Source organism: Sander lucioperca, chromosome 18 (genome assembly GCF_008315115.2).
Source record: "Sander lucioperca isolate FBNREF2018 chromosome 18, SLUC_FBN_1.2, whole genome shotgun sequence".
Taxonomy (NCBI): domain Eukaryota; kingdom Metazoa; phylum Chordata; class Actinopteri; order Perciformes; family Percidae; genus Sander; species Sander lucioperca.
In genome coordinates this window covers 26,378,452-26,398,994 of record NC_050190.1, presented here as the reverse complement: position 1 = coordinate 26,398,994, position 20,543 = coordinate 26,378,452, and the positions used below count along the sequence as shown (strand labels likewise).

Sequence of the window (20,543 nt, the reverse complement as noted above, 5' to 3'; positions counted from 1 at the left end):
TTTGTAGGGGAATCTACGAGGGGCTCGGCCAGCACTGAACGACGAGGCCGGGCCTTTTGTTGGCTAATTGTGCCCACAGGCTCTCTTGGCACCCACCCTCTCTGGAGCTGTGGTTGTAGAGAGGGAATTCCTCCCGATGCTCTGCTCTGGGCTGGGCAGTTTGCTCATATACACATTTTAAACAGCAGGCCCACATTTGGCCTTTATTTATCCTTTAAATTCCCAAGGAATTTTTTTTGAAAACTTCAGTCGGCATGCTAATTACACACACACACTGTAAATGGTAATTTACAGTATGCGTTCGCCTAGGTATTTCCCAAAAGGCTTACCCTGAAATTCCACCAACTGCGGAACGGCTCCGCTGCGTGTCGGCTGCGTGCTCTACCGTCCTTCAGTACCCACTAGGTCCCGATTTGTTGCGGTACGGCTGCGGCCATGACTGACAGCTGTAGTCACGAGGACCCACGAGATCTCGCGAGTTCACGTAGAATAGAACCACAAAACCACCACCAGTTAGTTTCCATCCAGAGGAGTAGAGGGGAAACTACTCTGAGCTGTGTTTTCAAGGTGTAGTGCAGGGAAATATGATCCGCCGTGAGCACGGTGTATTTTAATTTAGAAAATTAACCGCATGTTTTATTTTGCTTCTGTGCTCGACTTCCTGTCCCGCACTATCTGCCGTGTGCTGAATTGCTGCGGAGCTCTCCGGCGTCCGGCAAAAATAGAAGCTCTGCGTATCTGCTCCGGAGGGCTGCGGACCGCCGGAGCTGGGACGGAGTCGTAACCCAGCCGTTCTGCAGTCAGTGAAAATACACACATTGACTTTAATGGAAACCTATTGACTCTGCCACCGTTCCGGAGCGGATCAGCAGACGTTCTGCAGCCGGTGGAAATTGGGGGTTAGGGGCATACTGGAGTCTAAAGTTATAAAGGGCACGTCTACGCATTTTGCTATCTCCGGTCGGATCCATACTGAAAACATTTTCTTGATGCATTTCTATATTTCATTAGTTCAGGTTCATTGCAAATTCAACCTGTTACTAGTCACGTACATGTTTTTTAGAACGAGGTTTGGCAACGTCTCATGAGGTTCGATTTGGAAAGGAGAATGCGCCGGATTTGTCCTTTAACAGCAGACCAACTAACGGTAACGGTACTACTTTTAACTTGCAGGCTGTGTGGACCTGTTGCTTTTGTGACCATTTTCACTAGGGTTGGGTACCGAAACCCGGTTCCACTATGGATCCGGTTCCTACGCAAACGGTAGTATTCGGACCGGATTAGAACGCAAATTTCAGTTCCTCATTTCGGTTCTGACTGAAATATTTTCCCTCTGTCGCTCCGGACAGCGGCAGACTCTTTTTTCTTTCTCCCCTTTCTGCCGAGTGGCGCACGTGCCCGCTCGCGGTGTGAAGCGCGTGTCCGCGCTATTCACAGACATGCACTCTACTATCACTGCTGATAGACGCTTTTTGTACACGCTCTGAAATGGACGTAAGAATATCACACTTTCTCTGTAGTGTACTGTTAGCTAGCTATCGTAAATGTAGGCTACTTTTAAAATGCCATATTTTCCCTCTGGGCTCACCAAGACGGATGTAAAGGCATATTAACCATTCACTGCACGTGATCGCTAGTAAACACTTGCTCTGCTAGTCTATCGTTCAGGACAAGACCCTGTAGCCTGGTGGTGGGGGAGGCGGGACAGCCTCCCCAAATTGTCTGCCCTTTCAAACTCATAGCTGTGTGTACAGGCCTCTTGGACACCATCTGAGAGAGTTTTCTCCTGTGCAGGACATGCCATATGTCAGGAGAGGTGTCTTATCTTGCCAGAGAAGGGAAATATGGTCATTTTTCTGCAAAAGAGCTGCTAAAGTTTGAAGCTGGTTGGCATACCAACTCAATATTTATTTTGTTGTTACTTGTTAATAGTGTAACTGTTATTTGTTAAATTATTGTAGTTATGGGTTAGGTTTACTTATTATATACTTAAGTACTTTAAAACGTTAATATATTGTTAAATTTAAATAATTTTCAATTTTAAAAAAGAAAACTCCATAAAAGAGCCTTTCTTTGATGTCATTTTTCAAGAATCAGTTTAGGAATCGGTTAGGAATCAGAATCGTTTTAAAAGTACTGGTTCGGCATCGGAATCGTAAAAATTCAAACGGTACCCAACCCTAATTTTCACACAACTGATGTTGTCTAACCCTTTTTTTTTATCACCGTCTTCAGCTTGAGAGAATAACACGACTTCACGTTCGTGTCCTCCATCATTTTTGTTGCCCTCGGCTCCACTTTCGCCGTCAAAGACGTTTCCCCGTCAATATGCGTTTTCCCCTAACATTACCTAAACCTGACCCAAACCTTATCTCGAACCCTAACTATGGATGGGGGCGCTACGTATTTTAACAGGAGGGAAACGCTATTATACAGGGGAACACACTTTCACACAACACCGGCAACACGCAAATGCTCATAACAGGAAGTGGGCGTGCCCGGCACCGGCAAGCCAAAAAGCCAGATGTTGTGCTGTTTGGTAAATATGTCCAAAGCTTATCATCGTTATCGACCTGAATTTTATCGCAATCCCGTTTCCAGATCGTTTTATCGCCCAGCCCTATGATGAAGATACAGATAAATAGAAATGCATGGCAAAAAATTTCAGTTTGTCAATATTTTAGAGACCCCCCCCTATCTCTAAGAAAGGAGTGTGGCTGTAACTGATTGTCTGAGACCTCATCCTTTCCATCACCAGGTGAGGACAAATCCATATTACGCTCGCCACGGAAAGCCTCTTGGTGATCCACAAAGTAGAAGGGACTCCTCTATAATCTTGTCGCTGATAAGAACAAAAAAAATGGACAGACTGATTGCTCAGTTGGGAAGCCACCCCGTATTTGTGCCGTGCTGCAGCCACAGAGCTGTTGAAAGCCAACCACATCAGTGGTGTGTATTTCCAAGCCAAATCTGGTTTAGATGATGTGTGAGGAAACATGATTTGGCCTGATTCTCTCATCCTAACCACACAAAGCCCCAGTCACTCTCCTCCCAGCTCGACCAGGACAAGTCTTTACTAGTCTCTCATCGCATTCACAGGCTCACACTTTCACTGCTATTTGCCACTTACTTGTCAATACCACCCTGTCAACAAAAGCCTTCCTACAGTTTCCCTACTTTTCAGACTGTGATGTATATTCATACCGAAAGTTAAAAAATAAGACATAGACCGACCAATTTCAGAAGCTAGCAGTCAATAAAATTCCATCTTTTCCTAGGCAACCCATTCACTGCACATGTAAAACTGCATTTTTAAAATCAATATTTCAAAATGGAGCAGTATTTCTAAGACACAGCCAAATACATTTAAAAAGGTCTGTCACTCTCTGGGTGATAAACTGATCCATATTACAGAGCAGAAACAAAACAAGCTCTTGCTGGAACGATTAGTCGATTAACTGCTACTATTTTGAGAATGTTTTTTTAAGTTAAGCAAAATTGCCAAACATTCTCTAATTCCAGTTTGTCAATTGTACATTTTCCAGTCTTTTGTGATAATAAACTGATTTCTTTGGTTATTGGACTGTTGGTTGGACAAAATAATACATATGAGGACCTCACCTTCGGCTTGAGTAATTGGTGATGGGCACATTTCAGTATTTTCTGACAATTTTGAGATTAAATGAATAATGAATAATCAATTAGTTGAGAAAAGGATCAGCAAACTAATCAATAATGAAAATCATGATTTGCAGCCCCATCTGCTTATTTTTCTTAATTTCCTCACATATTGTGTACTACCATCCCTTATTATACATAATTTTTAAGGATAATTTAACAATAAGTCTTTTATTTAATATGTCAGTTATTTATTGGTTTTCACCAAACACCAACAAAATCTCAAAACAATTTTTTCCTGTATGTAATGTGATGTACAACAATGTATTTAATAGCTTTTCAATATTATCTGTAGGTTATCAATGTGTTTTGCCAATTAAGTCTGTAGAACATAAATTAAATCCACTAAATTTAACACGCCTCTACTGTCGTGACGGTAAACTCCACATTATTTGATGGATGCTTTTATCAAAAGAACCTTGAAGAACTATGAGTCACACAGGCAGATGTCGTTGAGTTCCCTTGGAACAGATAGAAAAAGGTACAAAAACCTTATTCAAACTCAAGAGCATAATGAACCACTTTTGCAGCAAGCTCTACCCCATGTTTTCAGAGAGGAATGCTTACATTGTTGACAAGGAAATGTAGAGACATGTAGGCTTGTAACTCCATATTGTGACAAGTGACTAAGAATAATTAAAACTCAAAATGACAAAATTTCACAATTAAATTGGAAACCTCCTTCCCCAGGACACATTCTGCTAGCACTAGTTTTCATCACTGTGCTGCACTGACGTTGAAAATGTTTGCACGCTGAGAGCACATATTTACATCCACACAAGACATACTGGTCGAGCTTCTTTTCTACATTTTAGAGAAAAAAAGTATGACTTTGTTTGATTAAGGGGAAGAGCTGTTGGCTCTGCTACAGACAGTTGTATCCCCCGGCTGGTGTCTGACGTGGATGATGTCACAGCAGAGCCCTGACCATGAGGCTGGCTAAGACCGAGCTGTCTGGCAAGCAGGTAGACTCTGGCTGGCTGGGAGTGTATGCACTCAGCCATATCCTGTGTGTGTGTGTGTGTGTGTGTGTGTGTGTGTGTGTGTGTGTGTGTGTGTGTTAGAGCTGCACAAGATTTTTTATTTTTTTTTTTAAAATCACATCGCGAAAGGCTGCAACATATCGCAGCAGACAGTGTTAGTTGAAAGAAAATATCAGTAGCAAACTGTTAAAATTTAACACTTTTTTTAGTGGTGCATTTTACATTCAATGTTCAATTTGTTCAATAAAAGAATGTTAGAAATTATTTCCTCTTATTTGTTTTAAATGCAACAAGCAATGTGTTGTATTTTAAAAGAAATACAAAAGCAACAGAAATGCAGAGCGGAGTACATTTTAATATCTGTTTATTTATCGCAACAAATATCGTTATCGCGATATTCAATAACGTCGCATATTGCATATTTTCCATACATGTTACAGCCCTAGTGTGTGTATGTGTGTGTTTCATATCTGTTATCACACCTTCATACATCAATGTGTATAATTTGTCTGTATGGGTCTGAGATTCTACATGTGTTTCTGGGTCTGCATGTGTGTTTGTATAAGAGGTGATGAATTTGTGGTATGCATGGATGTATATCAGGGTTGTAACGATTCATGTATTCGTACCAAACCGTCACGGTACGCGGGTTTATGGTCCGGTGCATGCAGAATACACTGTATACATACTGATGCACACACATGTGAAACCAAAGTTCCCAAGTTTGAGGTCCGCCCAGAAACTTTTAGCTGTACAGCAAACATTTGCTGAGATTAGCACAACATTGTGCGAGTCATTTACACTAGTGGCGAGTACTAATGAAACGCCGGAGCTGGAAGACCCGCCTGTGGGTTCCTGGTCAGCTACAACAGTGCCAGAGGGAGAGAGTTGTGAATAAGACAAGGACAGTGTGTCAGCATTGCTCCACCGTTGTAGGGTACGTGAAGGGAAACACATCCAACAAGCGAATGCACATTCAACGGCATCATCCAGATGTGTCAATCACAGGAATACATGAATGTTTTGGTGATTTGAATGTTTAAATATAGCCTAATTAAAACACATCTCCTGATGCACAAGGTTTATTTTTTTATTATTGTATGTATTTCTGTATTTTTTATTTCATCGCATAAGAGATGCTTTTCAGTTTTATTGCCTCTTGTGACCAGTTACCTTTTGGGAAAGTTTTTGTTCAGTGTTCGTTTAGTGTAATTAGTGCTGCCGCGATTAGTCGACGTAATCAACCATGAAAACTAGTCGACGGCAATTTCTTTAGTCGACGTGTCGTTTTACTATTGACCGCCTATTTATTTTTGGTCTCCCGTCTCAAACGGCTCACTGTAATTCACCTCCACACCAGTCTGTGGGCTGTGCACGCCCTGCTGGTTAATCTGCTATCCACTTTCTTCCCCCTCCCCCCGCCTTCACTGCTTTTATATGAAAAATGGCAGAGGCAGGTGAGTCCTCCGAATCAAGTCCGAAAATTAGCACTAGACCAAAAGCTTCCAAAGTATGGGAATATTTCAGGCCAACTGGTAACAGAAGAGTGGTCGGTACACTCTGTCAAACTTCACTTGCTTATCACGGGAGCACAACCACGATGCACGAGCACCTAAAATGGAAACACACAGGAGTTGTTGAAGATGCGCCCACAGAAAAGGAAAAGACAATGTAAGTATATGATTATTAATGAAATGGTGAGCTAGTCTGTACGGTTTATTAACTCGAGAAGTACAATGACTGTCTTTGGATGTTAAACAGGCTACTTAGACTTTGGCAGTAATGTTTTAAACCCCGCCATGCACGCAAGTGTAAACGCGAGCAGCATAGCTGCGTGCCTGCCTGCTTTCAGCGCGATTCATTATTAGGCAGAGCTAAGCAGGGGGAGCTAAGCTAAGCGTAGTAGGCTAGTCCAGACTGACTAATATGGTATAGCCTAATGGAAATGTAGATACTTATGCTTAGATTGTTACATACATAATGTTTTTGAACAATTTTAATGAGCTTCTAACAAAAGTAGGCTGATATTGATGTGAAGGTGAAAGCCCAGACAGAATATTAGGAATGGCCTCTCTACATCAGTAGGCTAATTGTGTATTTTTCTCCTCTTTTTGTCAGTTGCAGGCAAAGTAGTCTGACTAATATTTGGTAATATTTAAGTTATTTATATTGTTTACATTTGTAATTTTCTATTTGGTAATATTTGTTATTTATATTGTTTTACATTTGTAATTTTTTTTATTTGGTAACATTTAAGTTATTTATATTGTTTATGGCACAGGTGACATTTTATGTTTTGGCCCTTCAGTTGAGTTCAAAATGGACACAACGAAATAAACACTTGATTTTTTTTTTTAAATTAGTCGTTTAGATTAGTAAACTAATCGAAAAATTAGTCGATAGAAAATTTGTCGTTAGTGGCAGCACTGAGTGTAATACAGAAGTGATTACATTTTCCTCATCTTTATAATGAGTTTACCAAAATTGCCATGAGCAAAATGCTACCTTAGTCCCCAGCAAGAGAATGTTGTCTTTGACACTTGCACTATGGTCTGTTCAAAATAAATGAAAATAAAGTCATAATCATCATAATGCATTTTTTCCGCTGTACTGAAGTCACGAACCGTGACTCCTATCCCGGGGTTTAAACCAAATTGTGACATTTGTGTACCGTTACTCCACTAATGTCTATGCAAATAGTTACTTCAGGCTAAGATACAGCAAAGCCTGTGTGGTCAAAGGGCAGAGTCACAGGCAAACCTGACCAAGCCAGGACAAACAAGAAGGCAAATTTGGTTTCATTATTTTTAGGAATGTAAAAACTAATACAAGAATATTTCATACTGTGACAGCCAGATGGCTACGTAATCTCAACCAAAGAACAAAGATGAACACTCCAGGATTGCCATCAATATAATTCATTTTGAATTATTGTCTCATTGGAAATTTACATTTCTGAAAAAAATCAAGTCCTGCAGCATTCCAGTTCCCCAGTTTTTTTTGTTTTCTCTCCTAACAGTCAGTTAGCGTGAGGTCTGTGGACTGAAAAGCTGTGCAGTAATCCTCTGGTCCTTTCACCTGAGAGGGATTGATAGTTATAGTGAGCTGGCTACTGCCAGTTCACAGATGAATCCGGCCCCGTCTGCAGCACAGCGAGACGAGGCTTCGTGACTGAGGTTAGAGCAGGAACATGCTCCAATTTAAAGCCCTCCTCCACTGGCGCTTCAGTGTTTTCCTACCCTCTTTTTTCTTGTCTGTCCTCCCTCTATCTATGTAAATCTTTCCCCTTAATTCGGATTCCTCTCTTCTTCCTTTTCTCCTGTTTTTCTGTCTTCCCAATCTCTAACAGTCTCACACAGGTATGGGATTATGCTCAGGTGCTGCAGCAGGGATGCTCTGCTGTCTGTTTGTTTGTGTGTGTGTGTGTGTGTGTGTGTGTGTGTGTGTGTGTGTGTGTGTGTGTGTGTGTGTGTGTGTGTGTGTGTGTGTGTGTGTGTGTGTGTGTGTGTGTGTGTGTATGTGTGTGTGTGTGAGAGAGAGTGAGGGTGTTTTTCAACTACACACATACATACCGTCAACTGCTCACTGAAGAAATCGGCTGCCTCGATTTTCATAGAAGGTGGTGGTGGTGGTGGTGGGGGGGGGGGGGGAAGAACGCCAGTGCTAGGGGATTCCTGCTAATTGCTTGCACATTCTCCTCTTCCTCTGCCTCGATTAAAGCCAGGCCACCATCTCCCTTTCAAGTCTGCTTGTTCTGCACACAGCCTTCTACTGTATGCTGCTCCAGCCTGCCCGCCATCCGACAGCATTTCTTGCTGCTTTTCATTTGTGGTGTCCCCCCACAGAACTACACACTTTCAACAGAATCGATGTGAGGCAGCGGGAGAGAAAATGCCGGCACAAAATCTAGTCTACTGTATATCTGTCGGCCTGTCTGTTTCCACCTTGTGTGAGATCCTTTTAAGTGCATACTGTGCATGTTCGTACCCTATGTAACATAAGGGGAAATAAGCGATTTGGAATAGTTATCGGCTTGCAGAGGATGTGACATTTCAAACGAGAATTAATATTAAAATTTGATGGCGGTTTTAATCAAATGAGGCTTTCAGCTGAGTATTCATACCTTTTTACAAAGCGAGGTCCTGGTTAAGAATCAAACCACTAACCTTAGCAGTGTCAGTGCCCTGGCCCTGCCCTGTTCAGTGGCTGTCTCTTTGCTTAGCTTAGTCATATCCTGCACCATACTGACAGAATTTAAATAAAGCAACCTTGGCTACTGTTTCCCAGCTTGTCGTCCTAGATAGTATGTCTCACTTCTAGCCATCTTGTTTAATCCTCCACCTGACACTGGGTGTACAGAGGTTTGTGTAGTCTTCTGTCTATTTTGTGTCTTGTGTAGATCTTTGTGTCCTTGTACGTCAGTCAGCGTGAACTGTGCTGATGTGTCTCTCCACCAGTGCTGCCTACAAAGTCACACTGCTTAACATTTATTGTACAACACCATCCTACTCAGACAGACCCCAACTACAGATATTAGATTACCAAACAGTTAGGGCTGCCACCTCTTAGTCGATTAGTCGACTAATCGGTCGTTTTGGTCTTAGTCGACTAAGATTTCTTTAGTTGATGAGTCATTTGTTATGCTTACTTATGCTTAATTACTCATTTCCAAGAAACTTATGAGCACATTTCTGGTAAGCACAAGATTTAAAGTGGTGCTTTTGCAGGATTAATTGTGGAGAAACTCAGTTTTACAGATGGTTCATTAACTACATTTATACTGTGCTTTTCTAGTCTTAACCACCTCTCAAAGAGCACAGCTCTGTCGATTACATCAACTAATCGATTAATCGACAAAATCATATAAGTGTTAGTCGACTAAGAATTTCTTTAGTCGAGGACAGCCCTACAAACAGTACACTAAATGTGCTGGAATATGGATGGTGCTGCAGCGTATGGGTGATGTCAATTGCACATCACGACAAGGACAAAAAGGACATCAGACACAGAGTGAAGGAACAGTACAAAACATCTCTTATGGACAAGGATCATACATGCCATGGATGCATACTCCTCACATAACATAACCTCAGTCTGAGGGGAAGGAGAAAATGTGTGCGCGACTTATCGTACAACAACTTGTTTCTGCAGTTCAGAACGCATTTTATTTAAATAGCATGGGTCACACATAAGACGTGTGTGTCTGCATGTGTCAGTGAGATTGTAATAAAGTGTGTGTGGTGACACCCTATGTCTAGTTTAGTCTGCATTATACCTGCTATACATATTGCTACAGTCTATTTACCACGTTGATATTTTGGCACACTTAGGCACATGGAAAAGGACAATTACAATCAAGGTTTGGCAATTCATTGACAAGGACATCTTCAGAATAAGAACTGTGTCTGTGTGTGTGTGTGTGTGTGTGTGTGTGTGTGTGTGTGTGTGTGTGTGTGTGTGTGTGTGTGTGTGTGTGTGTGGAGGTGGGGTGTAGAAATAGAGAGGAGTGTAGAAATCGAGAGGAGGGGAGCAGCAGAGCGCCATGTCTACCACTCTGTCGTGTTCTGTTTGTTGGTTTTAAATTAAATTCACTGCAAAGGAGAAAGCACCCAGCACAGTACAAATTGTGCTGTGGTGGTAGCGCTGTGCAGCCTTGGTAGACCATACAAGAGCAATATTAAATAGGAACTGAAACGCATACCTCGCCTGTGCACAGTACTGCTTCCTGTGCTGTAACCTGTGCAGTAAGCTTTCATCTGCAGCGAATGGGTGTGTACATGCTACAGGGTAGTGGTAAACTAAAGCCTAATTACAGTACACAACGGCAAACCAGAGCGGCCTGTCATGACCAAAGACAGGGGAGGACCACCAACACTGTTTTATTTTTATTTTCTAAACATGTGCATTTATGTGTGCTTATGTCCGCTACATCATCTTCGTTTTTATGTGTGTGCAAATGCCGTGCAAGAGATTAGTTCCATGTCTGTGTGCATTTATTCCTGCTTTCGTGTCTCAGCGAATGATCCTCTTCTTTAAATCTAGAGACAATGGCAGCCGACAATCTGCTTTATTTCTGGGTTCAAAGCATTGATCGTATTTCGAATGAGCTTACGACATGACCTCTCTGTGAAGTCAAATTAAAATGGATCAAATCCACACTAAAAGGCCGCGGACATCAGTTTCTCATCTTCGACTTTCCCCCGCTGAAAACTGCTGAAAACCGCTTAAATACTCATGTAATCTGCTGCTAAAAACAAAGCAACCTAGAAAAAAAACAGTGCTACACATCCACTTTTGTGAATAAAAAAAAAAGAACTTCCCAATTATTTCCAAAGACCGTGAAACTTTCTGCCGTTATAAATCAGTGTTAAAAATAACTGCACTGGTGTTTGCTGGATTCAGTCTAACTTGATTGACAATGACTGTGGTTGTGCTTCTAGGATGCAGCATGTTAGTATTTAAACCCCATTTTTTTCTGATCATTAAAAAAGAAGACAAGAGAGTTTTGCTTCCATAGTCCCAATAATAGATGCTTTTTATACATCTGCATCTGGAGCATGAAGCAGTGAAGACATGTGGAATTAAAAGGTTTGCAAAAGTAACACGTTAACTACCATGTTGGAACTACAGGGCTGTTTTTGTACATGGGGCTAATAGGGATAGGCTGCTTAAACAGCGTGTACATTCCACATTAGTTTGTAATTACCAAACCCGCTACGGTTTAGTTTGGGCTCCTCAGTAGTATTTGAGTTTGTGATTGATTTGGATGTTGAAGGGAACAGGGCAGAGCTTGTGTTAGTACATGAACATCTCTCTGCTTAAGGAAGTCCTCGAGCATTGGTTCTACATTTGGAAATATATCCGTTTAGGGCGTAAATTAGTCTTGTCCTTGAATAGGAATTACTTAGTGATTTTATTCTTGGTCTTAACCTGCCTTTATAACTATTCATTCAATTAGAATCGATGAACACATAACTGTCAACAATTGCTCCATTCTAGTAATACTAATTTGAAATGGTAATAAAAAACACAAAATAACTTATTATGAAGTTATTCAGTCAGCTGCTGCTCATAATCATGCTTATTTGCCTAATAATGAATTTCAATTAAATTTCTTTCTATTAAAAAAAAAGATCCAGGAATTCATCAGTGTTTCATTTCTAAATGTTTAAAAAAATAAATTATTATACAAAAAAGCACTAATTAAATACATTTTTCTTTCACGCTCTCTATTGGCCTACTTAAAGCATTTTCGGAGCTGTCGTTTTAGGACTATGTTTAATATGTGGCGTACTTATTAAAATGAAAATGTATTTAACTTCTGGATAAGTGGTGACCTAAAATCCAACTGAAATTCAGTTTCAATCTGTCTGCTTCTTTTAAAAATCTGGGTATTTGTTGAAAAAAAAGTGCTGAAACTCCAAACCTGAGCCTCTGACATAATAACACATCAGGGGGGCGGGTTTGCGGCAGCGCTAATGGCATTCATTGTGAGCTTAAAAAATAACAATTCTGATTTATCGGTATCATTATTGGTGCACAGATTGGTGCACCCCATCCCCCCCATCATATGCCAATTTGGTAGACCTCGCCCAACCTTTATGTGCGTTACTCCATGTCACAAACTGCGTACAGGAAGAGGGGCGGCAGCACATCTCAACATTCAAAATGTAGATGCAAAACAAGTAAAGGGTGTGTTAGGAGCATGCAGACAAGCAAGTATAATTATGCAGCAGTGCACCTCCATCTACTCAAGGGATGACAACAGGACAGAGCATGGGCACACTGTACACAATGAGCCACCAAAACTGCTCCAAAATACAGCTGCATTACCGAGGAGAAATACTGTGAGGAGGAACTGCGTCTCTGGAAAATGCAGCTCTACCAATGCAGAACTGCACTTTAGACTGTTCGCTTGCATGAAGAAAGAGCCCAAAATGTTTTTGATATTTTCTTGCCATCCTGATTCTAGGGCTGCACGATATGAGGAAAATATCTAATTGCGATTATTTTGACTGATATTGCGATTGCAATATGATTCACGATATTGGGTACCGAACTTGCTACTTTTTAGGGTACTGACCGAATTATGTTGGTACTACAGAGCAAGGGGGTAAGCGAGCATCCGGAAAGCGTACCTCTTATGGGGAGATTGTAGGCTAACAAGCCATCACCTTCCGCTAGCATTCCATTGACTCTCATTAATTTTGCCGTCATTTTGACAGCGAATAACTTTACATCTGAAGCGTTTAAAGACTTTAATTGTCCATTGTTTATTTCTAAAGAAACACGACAATGTATAAAAGGCTCCATTACCTTGTATTGCACGTTATGGCCCCGTAGCTGCCGTTTTTGTAAAAACCATTTTGTCATAACCACACGACTTTCTGTCGCATAGCAGAGAAATTACCGTATAGTCAGGAGAAGCTCGCAGGCAATCGGGGGGACGTGGAGGCATACAGTCAAGGGATAAGCCCATAGAGAGTCCACGAAAGCATCGGAACAAAATATTTCAGCAACGTTTTGATGGATTGGAAATTCTTCGGTATGTGGCAAGTGAATTCATATGAAGTAACATCTCTGCAAGATTGGGAATGATTGAGATTTCTCTTGGCACAGCTACCAGAAGACTTACAACTTTCAGACAGGTTGCTCATGTCACATCTGTCATCAAGCTCAGTTTGAGGCTGCGCACCGGAAAAGTGCTTCTAACTGACTTCGCTGGTTTCCGTCGAAGTCTATGTGTCAATTTGTTTCACTGTCTATGCTACAGAGTACCGATTCACGTTAAATCAATCAGTGCCAGAGTTAGGTACTTAAGAGTGCATAAGCGCAAGCTTCGGTGTCTTCTTCTCTGTCGTCTCCTCTGTTGTTTCCTCTGTCCTCTCCTCTGTCGTCTCCTCTGCATGTTTGACAGAGAGAGAGGGACTCAGCACCGACACACAGGGGCAGAGCTGCGATACGTAACCTCTCCAGCTAGTTCAAGTCACCATGAGTCCCGACAATGCCAATAAAGTGTGGTTACACTTTTCAAAACTCCACGCAGACAGCTTTCACTGCAATATAATATATTACAGGGAGCCGAAAGCAGTCACCGTGCTGCTACACTTCCTCTAAGACACGCGCAACAGTGTTTTCTGTGCCCTGGTGACAGACTGACAGGCTGGACTTGTAGGGCAAAGCAAAGGCAACTTTATTTCTAGAGCACATTTTAAGCAACAAGGCAATTCAAATGGGTTTCTGAAAACATTTTATGCAAGATATAGGCTATGCAGTTGCTGAATCTGTCTTCATTTCAGATGGACAATGGTCAGTTTAAAAGATTTTTGTGAGTTTTTGGGGGCGGCGAGTCGAGCTGCCCACTCCTCATTTGCATAAAGTAGCCTGGATTCAACTTTATGCAAATGAGTAGCGGGCAACTCAACGCCCTGCTTCTCCAAAGTCCCCACGACGCTACAAGAATGCATTGCACGGCTGTTCACACAGACAATGAATGGGAAGCGTGGAAACGATGCTTGACAGTGGACACGTAATATAAGTGATACAATCCACACACAAACCAGACAGTCTTCACATAAAGGGGGGATTCAGAAACTCACTATACAGTAAATAATCATCAGTACTTACTTATGCCTTATTTATCACCTTGAACCATTCTTCTACACTTTAATAAATATTCCGATAAAACAGTGTGTATGCGTATAAATGTGCACGTGGGAGGAGAATGGAAACAAAAAACTGAAGAAAAAAATATATTAATGTGAGGTCTTTTTCATTCTGTGTTTCTTGAACTGTGCATGATGAGTGTCTATGTTGACACATCTACATAATTGTTTTGTGTGCGTGTGTGTGTGTGCACGCACGTGTGCGTTAGAGTCTCGATCGGGCTGAATTTTTTTGTCCGAGCCCGGCCCGCGTCCGACAGAGCCGTGACCGAACCCGGCCCGAGCCCGACAGGCATTAAGATATTTATGTCCGAGCCCGACCTGAGCCCGACACAGTTAAATTAAAAAAATTTTCTCATACTAATGACACATAGGCTACGTTTGTGTGGAAAGCCCACTTTTATTAAGCAACTGTAGGAAGGCATTCAGAAATGTCAACAGATGAGCGCATCAGCGCACACGGGGCAACAAGCTCACGTTAATAAGCTGTTAAAATGTTCAATGTGCTAACCTTTCCTGCTTGCTTCTTTTCCGACCGTGGTCAGAAAACCAGGGGAGACTCGTTACCTCCAGGGCCGACATTATAAAATGAATAACGTCAAGGTTAAAATCCTGTTTCTGGTGAGCAAATGAATGAACTTGGCTTTCAGTCAAACTTAAACTTATTCCACCAACTCTGCTCCGGTTGCATACAACACGTCTGCTTCCTCTTTCTCTATCTCTCTGCTGCCCACTTACCACACGCACGCACGCACGCACGCACTGAGCTCTCTTAAAAGGAGCCGCAGCACCATTTTACAACAAATGCCTTATCGCGCTGATGTGACCGAGCCGGACCCGAACCCGACCATAATTTGTAAATATCTGTCCGTACCTGATGGGCCAGGCTGGGTATCCATGCCTTAGTGTGCGTGTAAACCAACACATTATGTAGATAGAATGAATTGTGTCTATAATTACTGACAGTGTGTACGGACAATATCTGTTACACAGTCGATGAGAGTGTGTATTTTTGTGTGTGTGTGTGTGTGTCAAAAAATGCTTATGTGTGAATACACTTGTGCGTGTGTGGCTGTCTTATCGTGTCTTAGGTGGACATGCTTTTCTGATATTTCAGTGCTGGTGTGCATTTGTATGTGTGTGTGTTACTGTATAATAATTTGTATGTATGTGTCGATGTGTGTTTCTCCTCTGCCCAGATGGCTGTGCTCTGAGATCTGTTGCCAGTGGTGAATACTGATCAGAGATCACTGTCACATCTACAGCGCGCGCGCGCACGCACACACACACACACACACACACACACACACACACACACGGTCAAAGTACTAATTCACGCAGCCAGTATGTGTCCTCCATGCTGATATTCTGTGGCTCTGCAGGTCAAGGCTGCAACACTGATTACCAGGCTGCCTGTCACACCTGAAGACTGACACCCTACAGGCACCACTCCGGGAGATTTCAGTTTTAGATCGTGATTATGATATTTAATCAGTGTTTGAAAAAGACAGCAGAAATGTGGATTTGGCTTGAGTGGCTAAATTTCCAGTGACTATAATGTTTTTTGCAGAGCTGGAGCTTTCTACTTTCAGTAAACACTTTGCAGCAAGAACTGACTCTTGAAAGCACTCACTGCAAAGCAATTTGAACTAGTAGATGGACAGAATATTGATAGGCATCCAGTTGGATAAATGGTTAATTGTTTAAGTCATATTTTAAGCAAAAATGCCAAACATCCCAGCTTCTCAAATGTCAATATTTTTCTTAAGTGATAGTAAACTGAATGTGTTTGGGGTTAGGGCGTTTCGTTAAGACAAAACTAGAAATTTGAAGAAGTCACCTTGAGCTTTAGGGACATAGTGATGGGAAATGTTCACAACTACCTGACATTTTATTGACTAAACAGTTAATCAATTAATTGAGGAAAATCATCGGCTGATTAATCAATAATGAAAATAATCGTTACAGCCGTTACAGCCCTAAAATAATTCATGCCATATTTATATATATATATATATATATATATATATATATATATATATATATATATATATATATATATATATATATATATATATATATATATATATATATATATAAAAATAAAATGATATGGAAAGAATGCGCAAATTTGCAATGCCACTGTTATGCATTAGGCTTACATTAGACCAAACCAGTTACACAAGAACTCTTTTTTTGATTTTGTTTTTAACTCGATTTACTTTGAAAAATCCCTATGGATAACAGAATTCTGTACAACGATATGATTAAAAAAAAAGATTCCACTAACACTATAAAACTATATTGCAAATTATCGCCCATTCCTATTTTGAATTCCACCACACCCCCCAGTTTTTCCCCCTGATTAAGTAATGAATCAAGAATAACAGTCCAAGGGAAAGCTTTATAGGAAACAATTTATCCTCAGCGACATAAATGTCGCAGTTGAAACATTCTGTAAACACCGTTCCACACTGCATTGTTACAAGCTGCATTTGCTCCATTGTGAGAGCAAGCAAACAAAATCAGAAAGGTAAATCAAGCTACACGTCGTCAGTATAAAAATCAGAGGCTCACTGCAGTACGACTACAAAGTGTAATCCCATGGTGAAGCTCTGTGGTAATTTACAGCTCCATAAAGTGAATCCCATATCTCCTGACCTCCTCCCACAGCGACAGCTGCTCCTTTACCTGTCAGCAGGTTGCCACCGATAATGACACCATGTGGAGATTTACTTGCAATATGCTGCAATAAGGGCTTGCCAATGTTCATAGATGGCACACCAACATTTGGTGTAATCGGTATGGGTGAACATTCTGATGGATAATTCCTGTTACGCATGCCGAAAGGTGCCGCGCACAACAGCTCGCTCTGCTTTTATTTGAAAATCCAGATGGTAGTACAGTGAGTTTGGCAAGTGAGAAATCTAATCTGGCAAAGTAATTGTTGAGTCACTGGTGGTGATCAATAACTCCATCAAATTCCTGCAGATATATTTTGGTTCTACTGGGCAGTAAATTGTTAAAATGCCTACTTAAAGCCAAGGTGACATTACAGACATTAACAACGATTGTAATTAGGTGGGTAAGACATAGGATACGATCAGACATTTCAACTCTTTTCAAACCTCAACCTCTCCTTGTAATTGGTAACAAACCTTTTGAATACCTTCCTGTTCTGCTGCAAGGATCAAACCTGCCCTCTCCGCCTTTAATCAGCACTAAGCAAATGAATGCAAATTACTCCTCAGAGGACGAGCCACAGCAGTGTCCATCACGCCCGACACGCACTCTGATATATAGTTAGTGTGCACAGTGCATGACGCTCACACACGCACGCTCGCTCAGATAATATTCCTGCACTCGCATTATCCCATATAATGTCCCCCTCTCTCACACACACACTTCCTTCCTAGACAAAATGAAAGTGGGGAAGCAACCGCATCACACCTTCAAATGGGCTCTGGTCTCTCCAAGGACTTTCAGTGAGGGGAGAACACACTGCTCTCCTGTGGCTGTCACCAACACTAAACACACACACACACACACACAAATATATGGAAGTACACATTTTCCCTCTCAATTTCTCATGCACATAAATATATGCACTCATACAATACACAGATATATATGTGCACATTCACACACACTGCTTCTTGTGCTGTGTCCATCCCTCTCTGTCTAGTGAGCACACTTGCACAAGCCCCGTCAGCGCAGCACATAAGAAAAGTGCATTATGAGCTCCGCATTCCAGCTGTCTCTGCTCGGCAGGTATACTGCCTTTCTCTTGGTGGGTTTGCAATACAGTCATTTCTAAAGGTTCAGTTCCTGAACTGAAAAAATACGACGCAGGAACCTGTTGTGTCGCATACCAGACATAAACAAGAAGAAGAAGAAAGAAAAAGAAAAAAACGGCAAGCGCGTACTCATACAAAACAATGCAAAAAAAACAACTGTATTTCTGTAAGCACAACGGGGCTTCTTCAACCCAACCTCCACCGATAATAAAATAAAAAACAGTATTTCTGTAACAAACATTCCTAAGTACACAAAAAGAGAAAACACCAAGAAAGTCGGTACAGTAGAACACATGCACACCCAAACATCTGCCGTCCCTCAGAGTGAAAGTGGAGGTGGGCTGCACTTTGTTTTGCACAGGGGGTTCTCAGGTTTCACTAGGTAGGGAAACCCAAGGTTCTCCCAGCGAACGCTGTGTCGTGCACAGCTGAGGAGAAGCCCTGAGAGCTTTGATCCACTTACCCGAAGGCACAAAATGTAGAACTTTGTTGGTCTCCATGGCTGAGCAAGTGGTGGGGAATGCACACTTCCTCTCTCCAACAGCCAACCCCCCCCCCAAGTCAACCCATCATGGTTGTGTTATCCTGTGCTGATGAGTGTGAGATCACCTCTGCTCCCTTAGCTCTGCTCTGTTTCTGACTGCCTCTCAGACACATGCAGTGACTCAGCCCCACTCTGCCTGCCTACTCACACGCTCACCGCTGGGTCCTAGTGCCTTCTACTTTCGCCCAACCCCTTCACTTCCCCGCTCACCAGTCAGCAGCCTATGGCAGGCCAGCATGCAGCTAGGCAAACCTCACGTCAAGACACACCCCCCCCCAACACACTTCTCTTCACACAGCAAACCCCCAGCATGCATCATGTCATCTTGTCATTGTCAGCCACACCATCTCACCTGTTCAACATTGCTCTGTCCTATAGCTCAGACTGACTACATTAGTTTCACCATTGAGTTGAGCTCATCTCTCTGTATAACCTCATGCAGATACTTCTGTACTTGTACACGCATACTGGCTTGTGTTAGGAGACAATGTCAAACCAAGAATGCAACGGTGCTAAAGCCAGAGCGTAACGTGTTGTAATCACGTGAAAGATATATAAATATTTAAATAATTACTTAAAATAGTGGCACTTTAAGGAGGACCCATTGTTAGAACATATGGCTGCAACATCAACCTTTGTTTCATGTCATACCCCCTTTCTCTCTTTTGTCTGCATCTATACTGTCAACCATAAAATAAAATCCCATACAACTTATCTTAAGTAGCTGCAGCCCCGACAAAAACTGACTTATGCTTGGCCATGATGTGAAAAGATTTGTGTTGACACCTCCGCATTAAGTTGCCAAATGCAGTCTTGCATGGTGACAGGTAACAGCAACTCTGTCCAAAAAGAAAAACGCTGTCCCAACAACAAGCTACTGCTGAGAGCACGCAATTTTGGATTTTAAATCCTGGTTTAATTGAAGTCACTGTAAATACACAAATCCGATCAATTAATTAAGGCTTACACTTAAGAACATAGTCTTAAATTCAAATGCACAGAAAAAAGCCAACCCCTCTCACAAAAGACATTTTGTACTATCAGATATGCATCAGGTATGCATTTTCCCTTCCGATGGCCCCTATCAGGCAACATACATGCAATTTAACTAATGTAAGCCATTAGTTTTGACATGAAAGGTCATACTCCTGGAAAACAGGTTATCCTGGGCTCCCCAGATTGACTTGAATTGTTGTGGAGGTAATCCACTTCCTCTTAATTTCCTTTTAATTGAACTCACACTTATTCTCCAAAGAATAACTGCTACCATTTGTGCCAGTATTTACTGCTGCTGTAATGAATACTAATTGTATTTTCATTATAAATACTATGTCTACATTAACAGCCACTGAAACTAACAAATAGTTAGCTTTTCCCCCTCCAATCTTAGCAGTTGACTGTTGCTGCTGCTTCTTCTATCAATCCTCATTTGCAATATTTTAAAGGTTTTAGATACGCATCATGTTCTTAAATAAAAACCACCTGTTACTGTAGGAGATTGGAACTGCCTCTTTCATTTTTTACGAGGCAATTGCTGCTGTAGGCTTTTTGTTAATATAATAATTAGGGCTGTCAAAATAACGCGTTAATTTCGATTAATTAATCTGAGAAAAAATAACGTGTTAAAAAAAAATAACGCAGATTAATCCATTCCAGCCGTTCTAGCCACCATTCGACTGTAAAATGAAGGAGGGAGACGAGAATGTTCTTCCTGGATCATTGATTGGAACATTTACTTGTAAAAATCTTCTTCCTGCCAACACTGGCTACCGAAATCTGGTGCCACTGATATGTCTGCTCTTCTCTCTGGTGCTCTGAAACAGACGATACAGGCAACACAAACACCGCTGAACATGATGCTAGTTAACACTATACT

General features: G+C 41.5%; 1 protein-coding gene across 5 annotated transcripts in view; it reads right to left on the bottom strand.

Moving 5' to 3' along the window:
• Positions 1 to 20,543, bottom strand: part of slc4a11 (solute carrier family 4 member 11) — a 140,498-nt gene that overhangs the window by 98,663 nt on the left and 21,292 nt on the right. For 2 of the 5 annotated variants that reach the window (XM_031280318.2, XM_031280320.2), the window contains exon 1: positions 18,587 to 18,819. The exons of the other annotated variants lie outside the window; for them this stretch is intronic. In XM_031280318.2, coding sequence (XP_031136178.1) covers positions 18,587 to 18,623 — 37 coding nt within the window. In that variant the 5' untranslated portion in view covers positions 18,624 to 18,819. Of the gene's footprint in view, positions 1 to 18,586; positions 18,820 to 20,543 lie in introns of those variants that run through there. 5 annotated transcript variants of the gene reach the window in all.